The 19211-nt window shown below is 43.9% G+C and overlaps 2 protein-coding genes across 21 annotated transcripts in view; one reads left to right on the forward strand and one right to left on the reverse strand.

Annotated features, from left to right (window-relative positions):
• Window positions 1–2361, forward strand: part of REV1 (REV1 DNA directed polymerase) — a 94267-nt gene extending 91906 nt beyond the window's left edge. For all 20 annotated transcript variants that reach the window (XM_008253431.4, XM_070068726.1, XM_070068727.1 and 17 more), the window contains 4 exons: window positions 898–1112; window positions 1212–1365; window positions 1579–1681; window positions 1952–2361. In XM_008253431.4, coding sequence (XP_008251653.2) covers window positions 898–1112; window positions 1212–1365; window positions 1579–1681; window positions 1952–2063 — 584 coding nt within the window. In that variant the 3' untranslated portion in view covers window positions 2064–2361. The remainder of the gene's footprint in view (window positions 1–897; window positions 1113–1211; window positions 1366–1578; window positions 1682–1951) is intronic.
• The window catches only part of EIF5B (eukaryotic translation initiation factor 5B), a 60535-nt gene continuing 42171 nt past the window's right edge, over window positions 848–19211 (reverse strand). Inside the window, exons 13-24 of the mRNA XM_051842650.2 lie at window positions 19007–19074; window positions 17196–17337; window positions 14177–14308; window positions 13629–13811; window positions 13325–13486; window positions 10290–10421; window positions 8286–8417; window positions 8114–8190; window positions 7835–7999; window positions 6281–6419; window positions 4017–4178; window positions 848–3689 (exon numbers count right to left, since the gene is read on the reverse strand). Coding sequence (XP_051698610.1) covers window positions 3582–3689; window positions 4017–4178; window positions 6281–6419; window positions 7835–7999; window positions 8114–8190; window positions 8286–8417; window positions 10290–10421; window positions 13325–13486; window positions 13629–13811; window positions 14177–14308; window positions 17196–17337; window positions 19007–19074 — 1602 coding nt within the window. The 3' untranslated portion in view covers window positions 848–3581. The remainder of the gene's footprint in view (window positions 3690–4016; window positions 4179–6280; window positions 6420–7834; window positions 8000–8113; window positions 8191–8285; window positions 8418–10289; window positions 10422–13324; window positions 13487–13628; window positions 13812–14176; window positions 14309–17195; window positions 17338–19006; window positions 19075–19211) is intronic.

Below are 19211 nucleotides of genomic sequence, written 5' to 3' on the forward strand. Positions count from 1 at the left end.
GGAACACGGCAGGTGGCGGCAGAAGTCATTGTGGATATTAGGTACCATGGCCAGTCTGAGCTGTTAGGCATTTTAAGATCTCTTCATTTGTGGGGAGTGTTACCGTTAAGTCTTGTCAGAGAAGTCTGAAAATGATCAGCAATCTTTTGAACAGCTTTCTGCACATGTATCACAAATACCTGAACACAGACTTAGCAGCGCCAGCATCCCGTATCGGGAGTTTGAGTCCCCTCTGCTCCTCTTCAATCCAGCTCTCTGCTATGGCCTAGGAAAGCAGTGGAAGATGCCCAAGTCCTTGGGCCCTTGCATCTACGTGGGAAACCCAGAAGCTCCTGGCTACTGCTTTTGATATGAGCCAACTGTTATGGTCATTTGGGAAGTGAACTGGAGATGGAGGATGTCATCTCATTAACTCTAACTCTACCTCTCAAATAAGAATCGTCTTCCATCTGCTGGGTCACTCCAAATGGCTGCAACGGCCAGAGCTGAGCCAGTCTGAAGCCAGGAGTCTCTTCCAGGTCTCCCACACAGGTGTAGGGGCCCAAGCACTTAGGCCACCTTCTTTCCCTTTCCGAGGCCATAGCAGAGAGCTGGACTGAAACTGATGCCCACATGGGATGCTGGCAGTGCAGGCAGAGGCTTATTAGCTCACTATGCTAGAGCAGCCCCTCTCTCCCCCTAACTTTGCCTTTCAACTAAATAAAAATAACATTCCTTGATCTTGTAGTTTAGCAGGCCCTATTCTAATTACTTGATGAACTTCCACAGAAAAAACATTGTGGGTCTGAGTTGGGGTAGAGGAGGAGGAGGCATGGGGATGTGTTTGGAAGGAGGAGAGAGACCCATGGAACTATCCAGATTGACTTTATTGAGGATCTTACATCCATCTTCTTCCAGTGCCAAAGAACCCTTTACTTCACTTAAAGCCAGCAGCAGTTAGGGAAAAGAAGAGAAGCAAGAAAAAAAACCCCATCAGTCCCCACAAGAAGATCCAGAGTCCTTTGAAAAACAAGCTCAACAGTCCTGCAGCACCGCTGCCAGGGGCCTGTGTGAGTCCCCAGAAGCTAATTGATGGGTTTCTAAAGCATGAGGGACCTGCTGAGAAACTCCCGGTAATGTTTACTGCTCCTTTCACTTTGACCTTTATCAGCCCTTAATGTACCTGAAGCAGTGCCTAACTGTAGCACTTCCGTCCTTTGTTTTCCTAATAGGAACATGCTGCTTCCACGTCAGATGGGCCGGGCCCTTCCAGTCTGCAGCCCGAGTCACGCAGCAGCGGGAGACCCCCAGCACCCAATCTAGCTGGAGCTGTGGAATTCAGCGATGTGAAGAACTTGCTCAAAGAATGGATAACCACCATTTCAGGTTGGCTTGTCCTGGGTTAGATGGCCCAAGACAGAAGTGTAGTGGTCCTGTTTCTGTAACCGGCTACTCCCAATATTTTAAATTCTGGGGCTTTGAAAAGTTACTTAGAGCTCTGGTTATAGAAATGCAGTTTTCCTTCAGCCCTCAGCTCTCTGCCCCTCTCCTACAGAAAGATACAACTGGTCCTCATTTGAGGCTTTTCCCTCTCCCTAGATCCAATGGAAGAAGACATCCTGCAAGTCGTGAAATACTGTACCGATCTAATAGAGGAAAAAGATTTGGAAAAACTCGATCTAGTTATAAAATACATGAAAAGGTACATTTCCTCAGCACTTCTGTCCCCGGGAATAGCATGTCACAACAGATACTGAGCAAGTTTTAAACATTCAAAATCCTTTTTGAATTCTAAAGAAGGAAATGTATTAAAGTCAGAAAATGAAGGTGTATTACAGCCATGGGGCTAGAACTGTAGGAAATACTGTTTTCTGGTGTTGGGGCAGGGGAGGTTAGATAGTGCAGTGCTGGAGGTGGGCTGAACTGATCCTTGCCGGGCTCCGTCCTCACCTGCTTCTCCTCCCACCTTCAGGTTGATGCAGCAGTCAGTGGAATCGGTTTGGAATATGGCGTTTGACTTTATTCTTGACAACGTTCAGGTGGTTTTACAACAGACTTATGGAAGCACATTAAAAGTCACATAAATATTGCCAGGGAGCCTGGGGCTCTCCGCTAGCTGTGCCATAAGTGCTTGTGAGGTATTTGCAAAGTGCATGGTAGTGATGCTCTGAGTTTTTTTATAATTTTAAATTTCTTTTTAAACAAGTGTTTTGTACGTTTCTTTTCAAAAAGTGCCAAATCTGTCCGTATTGCATGTAAATAATGGTGTTAATTCTTTTACTGTAGCATAGATTCTATTTACAAAACGTTTGTTTATAAAGTTTTATGGATTTTTACAGTGAAGTGTTTACAGTTGTTTAATAAAGAACTGTATGTATATTTTGTACAGGCTCCTTTTTGTGAATCCTTAAAAACTCAACTCTAGGAAGCAACTACTGTTTACTATACTAAAGGCTGAAAAGTCGCCAGGCCAGAACGTTGCAGGCTCCGTGCTAAGCTTTGAAATTCCTGAGAGGTCCCAGAAAGGGTAAAGCTTCGCAGCCACTGTCTCCGAGCATGAACCAAGAGCATGAGGAGGAAATCCCCTTTACTTCTCTCGTGAAGAAGTTCACAGTTTTTTCTAACTAGAGCACCCCGCCCACTTCTGGGTATGTCCCAGATAGTTTGGGGGTGGTGTTCACCTCTGCCTCGATTGGACCTTGACATAAAATACAGTTTGTAATTTTATGCAGTATCTTCCTTGCAAAAACCACTTTCTTCAGGAAAACCAAACTTAGCTACAGTCAGACCACAGGAGCTCAAGCACTAATATCCAGAGCAACAAGTGAAGCCCTGTCGCTGCTGCTCGTCTGACTAGAGAATCCCTGCTGTTGTCATGTGCTGGCAGTATCCGAGTTCTGCTCGGTGACCAGGCTGGTCCTGAGGAGATGAGCAGCTACGCTGTCATGGAAGCCTACCAGAGCTCACTGGTCAATGTCTGTTTTCTTTATTGGTGGTTTGGAACTCTGATTACAGTGGACGCTCAGGACTATACAAGCAGTAAAAAGCAGCCAGCTACACTTTTACACCATGGTTTCACACAAAAGCAGATAGAAATACCAGAATGCCTAATTTTCTATTTTAAAAACTTCCTAAGAGCATATGGCAGAAGGAGGCCAGAAAGAAAATTATTTATGCATAATCCTCCCACAGTAAAGTAGTATTTCTTACATCAAAAAAGTCCCAAGAATCACAAAATCTGCAGAAGCTTGGTTAATCAAATACTGCAGTACTGATTTAATCAGTATAAAAGTGAAAGAGCTTTAGATTTGTAATAAAAATCCAAATTTGGGGAAGGGCAAACTTTAAAACAGCAGCCAAGTAGGGTAGGGCAAGGAGGGGGTGTGGGAACAGGCACATTGGAACTGTGGGGACATGTAATTGACCACTGTCAAACCAGTGTAAGTTTCTTGGTTTCTCATGGAAAACATTTTATACACCTATTTTTTTTTTCCTTCCATACCAGTCTGTCCATGTTCAGATACATCTGTTCCATTTTTTTGTCTTGATGATATTACAACAGAATATTGCGTTTACTCCAATTTCTGCCCCACGTGGAAAAATTAGATGATTTCAAAAACTTTCTTCAGCTCCACAATAAGCTGCCAATCACTCTTCTGCATTTCATCTCTGAACCAGTCTTTGAGTGCATCAATGGACTGCCGGCTGATCTAGAACGCCAGAGGCACAAATAGGGTGAACAAAGTAACACACACACCAGAGAAATTCGGTGGCCCCAGACACTGCTCATTATCAGGCTACCCAATGCAGTGCTAAAGGAGAATTCAGCACCAGACAGACCTGGAAGCCCTGGCATTCTCTGATAGTGCCGCCCCATGCAGCAAACACCTTTTCTCAGCAAAGATGAACCATGCTACTGACTGAACCAAATGAAGGAGCCTATCCCACAAGCCCAAACGCAGCCCACTCCGTATGCTAGGAATAGGTGACAACCAGACAACAGGGACTTGCCTCGCTGTGGGTGCTGCAGTACTCACCTTACTGACAAGAATGTCTGTAGCTTCAAAGTGTCTCCCAAACATCTTGGGAGATTCCCCGGGGATAGGTTCTATTTTGACACAGACTTCTTGTCCTTTCTTTGCAACATCTACTTGTTTATGGTTTACTTCAATACTTGTTACTATTCCAATGTCAACAAACTGTAAAATAAGAAAGAGTGCAATGCATGCTGAGGAATTCGCACCCCTCACAGGTGCCATGACTAAGCAGCTTAAAGAATGGAAACAAAGGACCCTACTTTTGAAGCTTTGGCATCAAGATCCTGCATTTATCACTCACCATCTCCACACTTTAATTTTCGCATTGGTAAACTAGGGCTGCCTACCAGCCCAAACTATACCTTTCCCAAGAGTCATAAGGGCCAATGGCCATCATTAATGTGCTGTAAATAGTTAGGGCCATGGTACTGACCCAGTGTCATTTTGTGTGACGAATCTCATGAGCAAAAAGCCGACATACAGGTTCTAAGGAAGGAGCCTGAAGCAGGCCGTGAAGTCTGCAAGGCAGCCAAGGAACTATGCAGTTTTGGTAAAGCGCCTGGCCGCCATGTGGAGCGACAGGACAGGAAGAGGGAGAACATGAAGAGTCTGTTTTGACGTTGGAGGCCAAAGCCACACACTAAAAAATCACTGCCGACAATACCCTAGAGCTTGGTCTACTGATGTGGTTAATAAGTGGACACTTTTGAAGGGTTGTGTCCCACTAAGGAAACCAGATCTGGGACAGGGAAGAGTTAGGTGAGCCTGGAGCATCTCACTGAGTCAGAAAAGGAAGAAAACGTTCCAGGTGCTATAGGCCCCCCTTAAAAACGGGACCAAGTGGATAATTATCAGAAAGAAGGGCACAGACTACCATGACAGACTGAGTATACAGGATGGTTACTAGAGCAGTTGCTGGGACGAGGGTACACAATTTTGTAACCATTTATGTAGTAACTTAGGCAAAGAGACCACTGGGATGAAGTTCTGAAAAACAGGTTGAGTACCCAGAGGCTACTTGTAATTATAAATGGGAAAAAGACGGAGAGATTCTAATGGAAGAGCAACTTCCCCAGGAAATTAAGGTTGGTGCTATGCAAGAGGCTCCTGTCTAATAACTCCTGACTAGATACAGGCCGGGGTGATCAGACAAATCCAAATGGAGCAACAGTTTTCAAAACATCTGGGTTAGACTCTTCACAAGTGATAGGGTTAACAGCCCAACACAATGCATGTTGAGAGCAAAAACATCCTTGGAGCAAGCGGGGGAATGTGACTGAGAACTGGAAATGACAGAATACCACAGAAGTGAAGTGAATTTTTCTTGGGTATGTGGGTATAAAGCCAAGATACAGACACTCATCATACTTTAAAATTTTTGCTGTCTTCAAAGTTTTAAATCTTAAAAAAAAAAGGCAATAATTCAAAGTATCTTATGACCCTCAGTAACTGAAACATGAGATGAGGTGCTAAGAATGAACACTGATTGACAGCAGTACCAAAGTACAAGTTACAGAGGGTGACAAGCTCTGCTTGTTGTTACGCTTTTTCTCTATCACGGTAATAACTGTAAGACGTTAAGAGTAGATAGCAGGGCCTGGCGCTGCGGCTCACTAGGCTAATCCTCTGCCCCTTGCGGCGCCGGCACCCCATAGGAGGACCAGGATAAGCACCTGGCTCCTGCCTTCGGATCAGCGTGGTGCGCCGGCCGCAGCGCACCAGCCGCGGCGGCCATTGGAGGATGAACCAACGGCAAAAGGAAGACCTTTCTCTGTCTCTCTCACTGCCACTCTGCCTGTCAAAAAAAAAAAAAAAAAAAAAAAAGAGTAGATAGCAGGGACAGCGCTGTGGCAGAAGGGGTTAGAGCCCTGGCCTGCAGCAGCTGGCATCCCATATGGGCACCAGCTTCAGTCCCAGCTGCTGTTCTTCTGATCCGGCTCCCTGCTGATATGCCTGGGATAGCAACGGAACATGGTCCCTGCACCCACACTGGAGCCTCAGAAGGAGCTCCTGGCTTTGGATCCACTCCACTCTGGCCATTGCAGCCATGAGGGGAGTGACCAGCAGATGGAAGACCTCTTTCTCATCCCTTGTCTCTACCTCTCTAACTCTTTCAAGCAAAAATAAATATATAAAAAGGTAGATAGCAACTCAATATGGAACACAGCACTGTGAACTACAGGCGCAAAGCTCTGTTACCAGCACTCTGGGATTCTCATTTTCTGCTTTCAGAAATAACAAGTTTTAAATTAACTGCAACTTACGTTTTTGCTTGGGACGCACATGGGTGTCCCTTGTTTTACCTGCCCTGCTTCCACAGTCACCCCCATCACTATTGGGTCTCGAGAATTGAAAATGTACTGAGGGAGGATTTTCATCTTGCAAGGAAATACTGCTATGTGCCTGTAAGGAAGAAACAAAGCAGGAACTTCTAAACTTATCCTTACACAACTGTTGAAGCATGAAAATAAACAGGGTTTCTCCTGTTATTTGGAAGCAGCTTTCCTCAGAGGCTGCAGCCCATGGCCCCATTCCTGTCGTACTTCCCACATCTTTTATTTATACTCTCTCCGAGTCTCGGGTGGAAAAGGAGCCATACCCCAGGGGCACTTTTGCCCGGACTCAAATACTGAGCCTGGCCCCTGACCACATGATATACTTTGCAGCCACACACTGGGACTTAAAACCCAGGTGGCTCCTGACATGTCATTTGGCACGTTGAGTCAAGTCTGTCCATTCAAGTCTTCACCATGTTCCCAGAATGTTGATCCCAAGACAACAATGCGGTTAATTTATCCAACATATGCTTAAAGTGCTTTACCTCTTTATCGAAGTCTTCAAACCCCATGTGTTCCAACTTCCTTCAGATCTCATCATCTAAATCATGCTATCACAATCTGAATCTCAGTATTTCCCATTCAGTGCCCCAAACTCAGCCCTCATTTACTCTGGGCAGTCCAGTCTGAAACCTGACCATCTTCTGTCTGACTACAGAGCCTCCTGACAGACACCTGTCACTGACTCCTTGACAACTCATGGTCCTCACAACACAACCAGTTTCACGCTGACCACAACAACCTTGCCAATGGCATCTAGCACAACTCAGAGAAAAAGCCCAAGGCTTCCCTAAGGCCCACACAGGGTCCTATGTGATACGGGCCTGCCAACTTCTCCGTCCCCAGTTTGCTGCTCTGCCTCATCCATGTGGCCTTCCAGCTCAGAACCCAGTCCTGCCTCACGGTGCTGTTAGCCTGGACACTGGGACACACCTCTGTGGTACAGTCCCCTCATCGCCACCGCTCTGCCTTTCCTGCTTTATTTCTCTTCCCGAGTCCTTTGCCTACTTACCCATTTATCAGTTGTCTCTTTCAAGGCAAGAGAGCCCCAAACCTCCAGGAGGAAACCTGGTACAGGTTCCTGCCACCTTCCCCTCCGGCGCTCGCCACAGTGTCAGCACTGAAAGTCCTTGGCATGCCTCAGCAGAATGGCTCTCTCCCCAGCACAAGCACTCTGCTTCCTCATTCTCCCCAGTCTAGTTCTGTTACAATGCCAGATAAGCAACTCCAGAAAGGTGAAGTCCCCAAATTTAACAACTGCTAACCCAGCAATGAGACCTAAGCTCCCAAATTCAATTTTAGTAAACAGAGAGGACTTGTTGAAACGCTACTGGAATGTTGCCAGTGTGAATTCCTGGTTTACAACATACCATGTCCGGTGAGTGAGCAGTTGCCACACTTTTGTTGCACATACCCCTCCCTCTTATCTAGTACTACTTAATTTCATTTCCAAGATACAATGTAAATAAAAGACTAACTTACTTAAATTCTTCTTGTTTCTGTTTCTTGTAGTCTTGTCTGTATTTTGTAAAGGCATCAAATAAATGATAAATAATTTCTGCACTAAAGATTCTAACTCCTAAACTATCAGCCATTTCTTGTGCATCCCGTTCAATTCTCACATCAAAGGCCAAAATTACTGCATACCTGGAAAAAAAAACACACACACACACACCAAGGATCATTCAATAAACAGTGTACCACAAAGGAATGGTTAACAGGTAAGCAACACGAAAGCCTCTGAGCAGGAGGGGAACTTACTGTGGATCGTGTTCCAACATCACTGAAGCCTTCATAACATCCTTCTTATGGACTGGACCAATGTTAATTCCTGCATACTGAAAAAGAGGGGCTTCTGGATGTACCTGCTAATAGTAGCACTACCCCAAACTATGACCAATATTGACTTGTGGAGCAGAGTACAGCTACTTACGGGCACTTCTGATGTCTTGAGAAACTCAAGTAGAGCTTCCAGAGAACCCAGTGTAGATGCCTGGACGTAAACTCCTTTTTCCTCTAATTTGATAGCATTTAGTGTCTGCTTTAATTCATGGATCAGTTCATCCTTGAAATGCAATCAGATTTGACAAGGTTACCTATCCCAGCAGCCTAGAATTAAATGGTTGCTCTTTTTGGTTAGGCACTCATCTGAAGATACAGAACTTAGGCTTAGAGAAAGCAAGACCTGTGTAACAACTACACTGTACAGGAGATCCTGGGGCCATATTCTTGCTGTTCTTCACCTCCTTCTGTCTTGGGTTTACTGGTTGTATAACAGATTTAACCGCTGCTCCATTTGATAACTATGGGAGATGGGGTGGGCAGAAACAAACACCCAGTAGGAGTACCACACAAATGTAGTGATAGCCCCAAAGCTGTGCTTGACTGTTTTTGTGGGGAGCAACCCGGACTAGACTAAGTTACTGGAATTAAGACTTATTCTATGCATCTGCTCTCCCACAATATGGCGCTGGGAGAGAAGAAAACAGCTTCTACGCAGCTGCCTCTTGCCAACTTGAGTGATGACCTCCAGGAGCTGATCCTGCTCCTGATTGGAGGAGAGCAGCGTACTCGGCGTGTGGGCAGCCGAGTTGGGATTGGCGGAAGAGGACTATACAGGAGGAGAGAGACAACATGCACAAGGAACATCTAGGAGGAACATCTATCTGAAGGAACACCTGAGCAGCCCCCGAGAGAGCCGGCCGGCGGTGTGCCGCTCCCCCACGGAAGTGGGGAAAGTGGCAGGGGGAACCGCCCTTCCACGGAGGTGGAAGGGACGGTAGCCAACCCGGGAAGAACCAGCAGCAAACCCGGGGAGGGCCGAGCAGACGAAAGAACAGCGCAGGGTCCTGTGTCGTTCCTCCACGAAGACGGGGAGCGACATAATGGTGCCGTGACTCGGATATGAAGCCTAGGCAGGGTTTAGTGTCGTTCCTCCACGAAGAGGGGGAGCGACAGTTTTAACTATAAAATGCCCTAATCTCACCACCAGCTCTTTCTCCCATCACTGTTCCTCTGGAGACGGAGAAGATATTTTGACCAGAAAGAAGTACAACAAGAATGCCAGCATGACACCCAAATCCACTGCAAAGTCAGGACCAGGCAAAGAGGTCTGCTCTGTTTTCGCTGGCTCTGAGATGGCTGAGTCCCTGATACAGCTTAAAGAATAAAGACAGCCAGGGCCTGCACGGGCCACATGCTGTGTGTGTTTTTTTTTTTTTTTTTAACAGGCAGAGTGGACAGTGACAGAGACAGAGAGAAAGGTCCTCCTTTGCCGTTGGTTCACCCTCCAATGGCCACCGCGTCTGGCGCACCGCGCTGATCCGAAGGCAGGAGCCAGGTACTTATCCTGGTCTCCCATGGGGTGCAGGGCCCAAGCACTTGGGCCATCCTCCACTGTACTCCCTGGCCACAGCAGAGAGCTGCCCTGGAAGAGGGGCAACCGGGACAGAATCCGTCGCCCCGACCGGGACTAGAACCCGGTGTGCCGGCGCCGCAAGGCGGAGGATTAGCCTAGTGAGCCGCGGCGCCGGCCTACATTTTCTCCTGGCCAAGTGAATGAAGTCTGCTTTTGTGATACTACATTGGACAGGAGCCAACTGCTCCTAAGAAGGAGCAAACGGGCTTTGAAATGACCCCCTAGTAAGAATAAAATTTTATTTAGTCCTGTCTACATAATAGGATATCTAAAATAGAATATAAATAAGCAACTTCATAGGAGCTCTCAACTCATACTTGAATTTCAGCATTCTAGTGTATATAACCATTATTGATGCCAATTCATATTACAAACTTCCAGTAATGTAAAAGCACCAAGTCTGCTAAGCAGCAGACTGCAAGCTTCACAGAGACCAGAGCTCCCATTTTAGTCCGCATCCCTAGCACATTCCCTGCCGACACACAGCAGAGCGCGAACAGTTCTGGAGAAGCAACTTACTTTAAGAACAGGAATTTCATCTTCCTTATAGGCCACAAGGAGAGGTAAGCCAGCCAATGTTTTCTCCAGGTCTTTTCCAAGAATTTTTACTCCCTGAGCCGCTTCTACTTCTTTATGCTTTTCATACTGGTTCTACAGAGAGAAAAACTTTCGTTACCTTTTGCCTGAAAAATGGTTAGTAGTAGGAGATGACTTGAGAGAATCTTCATGGCCTTGGAGTTAGGACTTATTTCTTAATTAGACACAAATAGCTATCACCATGAAGTAAAAGACAGATAAATTCAACATTAAAATTAACAAAATCCTGAGGTGGCTTTTTGGCCTAGCCCTTAAGACACCTGTGACCCATACTGGAGTCCGCACATTCTGTACTCCGTTCTGTTCGCGATTCTAGCTTCCTGCTAATGTAGATACTGGGAAGCAGCAATGGTTCCTGCCACTCACATGGGAGACCTAAACTGTGTATCTAGCCCAGGCCTGCCCTTTGTGTACATTTAGTGAGTGAACCAATGGATGGGAGTTAACCTTCCCGACTCAAATGAATTTCAAAAACAAAGTATTGTCAGTAGCAGGTTAGTATAATACATACACAACATACTCTTGTCTTGAATATTAACAACTCCCATGTATCTGTAAGAAAGGCAATGCAGAAGAAAACTGAGCATTTTGTAGAGGACGAAATGAATGGCAAAGTAATGCCAAACATTAACAATCAGGAGGGGCCAGCACTGCGGCTTAGTAGGTAAAGCTGCCACCTGCAGTGCCAGCACCCCCATATGGACGCTGGTTCAAGTCACGGCTGCTCCACTTCAGATCCAGCTCTGTTACTGCCTTAGAAATCAGTATAAGATGGCCCAAGTTCTTGGGCCCCTGTGCTCACGTGGGAGATCTGGAAGAAGCTCCAGGCTTTGGATCAGCCCAGCTCTGGACATTGTGGCCAACTGGGGAGTGAACCAACAGATGAGAGACCTCTCACTCTCTGCCCCTCCTTCTCTCTCTGTGTAACTTGGACTTCCAAATAAATAAATCTTTAAAAAAAAAACAGGTAATGGAAACTGATAGCCAATGAGCTATGTATGTACCCACCAGAATGGGAAAACTTACATCTGATGGCATTAAATAGAGCTGATTAGGATATAAAATAATATAAAGTAAAATCTTGCAGTTTGGAATCTAAGTTGTTTCACCCACTGTGGATAAGAGTATGGTCATAGAAAGTACACCTGGAACTATCCACGAATGAGGACTTACTTTCACCTGAAGTCTACACCCTGAGAAACGGACACAAATGCAGTAGGATGTAATAAAAGAATGTCACAGCAGCAACATCAGTAGTAGAAATAAAAAAATACTTTTCCATAAGCAGGGTAATAGATAAATCATCATGTATTCACGAAATGGAACAAAAATCTTAAATGTGTTTGGAAGGAGCCAGATATGAGGATACTTGGAAGTCTGCGCAGGAGCAGGCATCTACCTAATGGTCAGGACACTTAGATCCCATACTGGAGTACCTGGGTTTGATTGTTAGCGCCTGACTCCAATTTTCTACCAATGTAAACCGGGAGAGAGGGGTGGTAGTGGCTCAAGTCACCCGGTTCCTAGCTCCTAGCTTTAGCTGCACGGCAGCCCAGGATATTGTAGGTATGCGGGGGAATAAATCAGCAGATGGCAGCTCACTGTCCATCTCTTTCTGCCTCTCAAATAAATATTTAAACGTTCATGGAGGGATCAAGTGTTGTGGTGCAGCGGGTAAGCCAAAATCTGTGTTGCCAGCATCCCAAACGGGCGCTGGTTCAAGTCTAGGCTGCTCCGCTTCCAATCCAGCTCCCTGCTAATGGCCTAGAAAAAGCAGCAGGAGAAGGTCCAAGTGTTTGGATCCCGAGCACCCACATGGGAGACCCGGATGAAGTTCCTGACATTGGCCTGGCCCAGTACTGGCTATTGCACCTATCTGAGAAGTGAACCAGCAGATGAAAAATTTGTTTTTCAGATAAATAAACTTTTAAAAACCTCATGAAAAATGTAAACTATGAAAAAGTTTACATAAATTTCAAATATACTGCACTAACACAAACACTTTTTTCTCACAAACTTGTTCAAGTATCCTTATAAACACTGAGAATAACTCCATTTACATAAAGTTCACAAAATGTTTTTAATGCCCTCAGGTGCTCAAACTATAATATTAGTTACTATCATAAAAATGCAACTTTGATAATGCTCAGGGAGAAGCACTAAGAGGCAATATTCTGATTCTTCATCTGGTTGCTTCTTAAAGATTAAGCTTTTCTTATATTTTGTGCAGTTTTTAAGTATGAACGTTATATTTAATAATCCCCCCCCCCCTTTTTTTTCTGACAGGCAAAGTAGAGAGAGAGAAAGGTCTTCCTTTACTGTTGGTTCACCGTCCAATGGCCGCTGTGGTCCACGCGCTGCGGCCGGCACACTGCGCTGATCCGAAGCCAGGAGCCAGGTGCTTCTCCTGGTCTCCCATGCGGGTGCAGGGCCCAAGCACTTGGGCCCTCCTCCACTGCACTCCTGGGCCACAGCAGAGAGCTGGCCTGGAAGAGGGGCAACCGGGACAGAATCCGGCGCCCTGACCGGGACTAGAACCTGGTGTGCCGGCGCCACAGGCGGAGCATTAGCCTATTGAGCCGCAGCGCCGACCTATATTTAATAATTTTAAAAAGGTAATGAAAAAAATCAGTTAGCACTGCAGAACCAAAACAATGTGTTCAATTTTTAGGAATGACCTTGTCTAGTAAGTAACGACAAAGGGTATTCAAAAATGTCACAGAAAATGCATATGATGCCAAAATTATGCTTGGATTTCAAAATTTTTTTGCACTGAAATAAATTTATTTCCATTCTGATAGATGGGCCCTGTCTATTAGGGTGACTGAAGGGAAACAGAGACTGAGGGATCTGTGCATTGTGCATTAAGCCAAGCAACTCTCAAAGGAAAAAACCACCTCAGCAGAATTTGTAAGCACCCAAAGCTCCTATGTGTCACACTTCCCACCCTGGCTCACCTTCACTCGTAATTCCTTCATAGGAGGTGGTAACAAGAGGCCTCGAATCTGAGTTACAATGGGTCCTTCTACTCCAGGAACAATGATGGTATCTCCTTCCTTCAAACGGCCATTAATCAGTATGACATCTATAGTGGTGCCCATTCCAGGAAGAGCTTTAACCTGACAGACAGGAGAGAAAAAATATACAGTGCATCACACATGTTCATTAAATGTGTAGGTGGTAAATACTGGAGCATCCAATGAATTCTCTATTAAAAAAAAAAAAAAAAAGAGGGCAATACGCTGAAAAGCTGACCATTACCTCCATCACCTGTGCTCTCAGCTCTTCACAGTGCGCAAGCCTCTTGCTCAACATGGTCTGAGTTAACTCAACAAGAAGGTAGATGAGACTTCCCATGCCATCACCAGTATGTGCAGAGGTAGGTACCAAGGACACAAAAGTACGGGGATCCTTATTCTCATAAAACAAAGCAGCGTTCAAACCCTGGAAGCAAAAATCATTCTACAATGGCAAGCTATCACAGGAGGCACCTGGAGGAGGCCTGACTAAAAGCAAAAACACTCTAGAAACAGTTATGTTTATTCTGTAGGCATTAATTACATTACAGAAAAGTGGTTTCTACGCAACTCAGTTTTTTACATTAGAACATTCAGACTACAAAGACTCATCTACGAAAGAGTTTTATGATACTAAAGAGGAAAAAGGGATGAAGGAAAAATAAAAACACTATCTTGTTAACAGAGGAACCGAACTGGTATTAGAGAAGATGTTGACTGCATTGTAGAGATAATGTAATAAAAAACTATTCTATGAAACAGGCCCTTCATGAGGAGGGAAAGCTTTCTTACCTGCTGGGCAAATTCAACAATAATAGCCTTCGCTCGCTCCTCAAATTCATCTTTTGTATTCTTTTTCTGCTTCTTTAAAGTAGCAGCCACATCAGAGTCAGGACTCTTTTTCCAATCATATAACCTATCAATCTGGAAAAGGGTTTTCATAAGGGTTTTCATTTCTAAAAAATTTAGGAACATTTAAAATTTAACATCAATAGTTCCAGAAAATTCCTAATGTATACCTCATGTATACTGGATGTGATTTACTCAGATATTTTTTGTACCTAACTAAAGCTCCACTGTACCTTCTCTTAAATTGGAACTTGCTGAGGTACCCAGCTACCTGTTAGCCTTCAACAAGTTCACAAGGGGCTGTTATTTGTAAAAGATGAGATCCTAGAAATTATCCTACGGCCATTAAAATGTTGTCAGAATTCCAATGCAGTCTCGTGAATACTTGACAAGAGTGAGGATTGGGGCTGGCACTGGGGCACAGCAGGTAAAGTTGCTGTTTGTGACGCCAGCATCCCACATGGGCATTGGTACAAGACCTGGCTGCTTTACATCCAATCCAGCTCTCTGCTAATGCCCTGGGAATAATTTCTGACTTTCAAATAAATAAATCGTTTAAAAATTAAATAAAAAGACTTATTTACTTGAAAGGCAGGGTTACAGAGGAAGAAGGAGAGTTGGGGGTGGAAAAAGAGAAAAAGGGAGCTCTTCCATCTGCTGGTTCATTCTGCAAATGGCTACAACAGCTGAACTTAGCTTTTCCAAAGTCAGGAGCCAGGAGCTTCCTCAAAGTCTCACACGTGGGTGCAGGGGCCCAAGCACTTGGGCATCCTCCCACTTTCCCAGGCCACCAGTATGGCACTGGATCCCAAGTGGAGGAACTGGGACTTGAGCAAGTGCCCATACAAGATGCCAGTGGCTTTACTGCTACGCCACAGTGCTAGCCCAATAAATACATAATTCTTAAAAAAAAAAAAAAAAATCAATGAAACAAAAGATAAATGCTACGAACAGACATATATGGTCAATTAATCTTTAGCAAACACTTCAAAACAATTACCCAAGTTCTTGAACCCTGCACCCACATGGGAGACCTGGAAGAAGCTCGCAGCTCCTGGCTTCAGCCTGGCCCAGCCCTGGCCGTTGCAGCCAATTGGGTAATAAATCAACAGATAGAATCTCTATAACTTTAGCTTTTAAATAAATACATAGACCTTTAAAACAAAAAAAGATAATGTGGGGGCTGATATTGTGGTGCACAGGGTTAAGCTGCTGCCTACATAACAGTGGCATCTATATAGGACGGGTGCTGGTTGGTGTCTCAGTTGCTTTGCTTACAATCCAGCTCCTTGTTCATGTTTGGGAAAGAAGCAGAAGATGGTCCAACTGCTTGGGCCCATGCTACCAACGAGGGATACCTGGTTGGAATTCAAAGCTCCTGGCTTTGGCCTAGCCCAGCCCCAGCTGTTTTTGGCCATTTGGGGAGTGAACCAGTTGATGGAAGATCTGTTTCTTTATTTCTTAACTCTGCCTTTCAAATAAACAAATAATCTAGAAAAGATAATGTACATATCCATAAACTTTTTGAAGCCCTCATGTATTAAAAAAAAACTCAAAAATCAACAAACAAACCAATAAAGAACAAAAGATTTTCAATGGACTCTTCAAAGAGAGATGCTGTCATCTCCATAAGCATTAGTGTATTACCGCATGACTAATGCAATTAGCCACAATGGAAATGGAAACCAAAGCAAAAAATAAAAAAAGTACAATATGTCTATTAGAAGACAATATGTCTAAAGACAAATGTCATCCAGGACCTGGACTATTTAAAAAAACAAACAAACAAACTTATTTTCATTTCATTCAAAGATACAAAGACATACGTGACAGAGACCATCCATCCTCTGGTTCACTCCCCAAAAGCCAGTAACAAGCAGGGCTGGACCAGTTGAAGCCAGGAGCCCTGAACTCATCAGGGTGTTCCACAGGGGTGGCACGGACTCAGTACTGAACCACCATCTGCTGCCTCCCAGAGTATACACTAGCAGGGAGCTAGACTGGAAGCACAGTAGCAAAGACTTGAAGTAGGATGGGAAGGGGATGCGAGCACGTGAGGCACTGACATAACCTCCAAAACTGCAAGCCTGTCCCTGAAAGCGGATCTCTTACATAATGCTGATGAAAACGTAAAAAATAGTCTCTGGAAAAATTTGTTGTTTCTCATCAAGCTAAACATTACACATACCACATGATGCAGCAATACTATTCATAAGCTTTTACTCAAAGGAAGCAAAAACAAATGCGTATACAAATATTTGTATAGAAATTTATACATTCAACTTATTAACAAATAATCTGAAAATGAAATCAACCCAAATGTTCTTCAATAGACAAACAAAGTATGGTATGATTTCAAGGGTGGGGAATGCTCAGCCTGCTGGCCTTATAAGGCATGTGAAATTATTTGGTCTGGCCCTGCCAATACAAGCACAGGTAGCACTCAAAATTCAATACATCTATAGCAGGCTAATTTTTAGGTTGATAATTTTATATGGCTCATGAATGATGCTATAAATATTCAAGTGGCCCTTGGCAGAAAAAAGGTTCCCCACCACTGAATAATGAACTACTCAGAATAAAAAGGAACAACCTACGATATATGCAACAACATTAATGAAGGTATAATAACACAAGAAACAACAAAAAATCAGACTCAAAACATGACACACTATGATTCCATTTAAGAAACTGAAATGGCAAAAATAGTGTGCAGTCACAAAAAGATCAGTGTTTACCTGGGAATACATCAGACACTGTGCATGGGAGCATGGCAACTTTCTGGGAATATGGAGTGATCTATTTTCTGAATAGTAATGGTTAAATAATATATAAATTTGTCAAAACACATTAAATGTATACTTGGTATAGAGTCCATTTTCCTATGCTAGTTATACTACATTTAATGACAAAAAATTACGAAGCATGCTTTTGCAATTAAATTCTGAGAGGAAGTGCTTACCTTATTGAGTGCAACAATGAAGGGACATTTTTTAGATTTGAGAAGGTTGATAGATTCAATTGTCTGGGGCTCCAAACCATGCATAATATCAACAACTAAAATGGCAATATCACAAAGAGAGCTTCCTCTATTTCTCAGATTACTGTTGAAAAGAGGAAAGAGATGTAAAATTAAAAAATACTGAAAAATTTCTTACATTAAAATAAACAATTCCTTCATAAAACCTAGACAAAAAGAATAAAATAGCTATCTTTCAGTATCCATTGGGGATTGGATCTATTCCCTCCCTCCTTCAAGGACACCAAAATCTATGGTTGCTCAAGTCCCTGACATACAGTAGCACATATTTTGCATAGCTTTTCAAATATAGATTTCCCACCAACATTCTCATTAGCACTTACATGCATGGACATCAAAATTATTGCACTAAAATAAGTATCTCTTATTTTCTACAAACTTTTGCGAGTACTCTGGTATTTACAGATAGCCTGAAAACACCACCCTCTTGAATATTTTAATCATCTCTGATTATTCATAGTACCTAATACAATGTACATGTTATATAAATGTCTGTTGAACTTTGTTTAGTAAAAAGAAAAAATTTCTCAGCATGTTCAGTGCCTTTTTTTTCCATTTATTTTTATTCAATTTTTTATTTATTTGAAAATCTGAAACGTAGAAAGAGGAAGGGAGAGAGAGGTGAGGGGCAAGAGAAGAAGGGAGAGGGGGAGATTGTCCATCTGCTGGTTCATTCCCTAAATGCCCACACAGCTGGGGCTAGGACAGGCCAAAGTCTGGAGCTACATTTGGGTCTCCCACGTGGGTGGCACAGACTCGAGCACTGAAGCCATTATCTCATGCCCATGCCAGAAACAAGTTTTGTAAAAAAAATTTTTTTTTGACATGCAGAGTTAGACAGTGAGAGAGAAAGAAAGGTCTTCCTTCCATTGGTTCACCCCCCAAATGGCCACTATGGCCGGTGCGCTGCACCGATCCAAAGACAGGAGCCAGGCGCTTCCTCCTGGTCTCCCATGCAGGTGCAGGGGCCCAAGCACTTGGGCCATCCTCCACTGCCTTCCCGGGAGACAGCAGAGAGCTGGACTGGAAAAGGAGCAATCGGGACAGAATCCGGCGCCACAACCGGAACTAGAACCCGGGGTGCCGGCGCCACAGGCGGAGACTACCCTAGTGAGCCACGGCGCCTGTAAAAGTATTCTTAATTTGCTTTTGGTTGAATCAATTTATGCATAATCTGTGGATACAGATGGCCAACTATATACATGCTAAATTTTACAAGTCCCATTAGCCCTTAACTTGTCAAATGCTTGTCTTATAATCTGACTTGGTATCTTTTAGAATGAGTTAATTCCAGAAATTAATATTGCTGTCAATTTTATAAACTAAATTTTTTGTGTTAAAGAAAGTTTCTGGAGCTGGCGCTATGGTGTAGCAGGTAAAGCCGCTGCCTGCAGTGCTGGCATCCCATATGGACACCAATTCGAGAACAGCTGCTCTACTTCTGATCCAGCTCTCTGCTGTGGCCTGGGATAGCAGAAGACGGTCCAAGTGCTTGGGCCCCTGCACCCACATGGGAGACTCGGAAGAAGCCCTGGCTCTGGATAGGCACAGCTCCAACCACTGCAGCCATCTGGGGAGTGAACCAGTAGATAGAGGCCGACCTCTCTCTGCTTCTCCTTCTCTCTCTGTGTAACTGACTTTCCAGTAAATAAATAACTACTCAAAGGTTAATCACTCCACTGTACTTAATGATTCCAAGCAGTCGGAAGACAAAAGACTCAAATCAGTCTTACCTGAAAGATTCATGCCCAGGAGTATCAATAATCAGCATTCCTGGAATCCGTACATTCTCTCTATCAAACTAAAGACAGTGGGGAAAAGGGTAAAGCTGAAGGTGTCCATAACAATGAGAGCTTCTTTAACAAATCTACTTAAATGAAAATTTAACACATCTTCCTTTGCCAAATAAAGAAGTGAGTTAACCAACAAAGCTTAACA

Source organism: Oryctolagus cuniculus, chromosome 2 (assembly GCF_964237555.1).
Source record: "Oryctolagus cuniculus chromosome 2, mOryCun1.1, whole genome shotgun sequence".
Lineage (NCBI taxonomy): Eukaryota > Metazoa > Chordata > Mammalia > Lagomorpha > Leporidae > Oryctolagus > Oryctolagus cuniculus.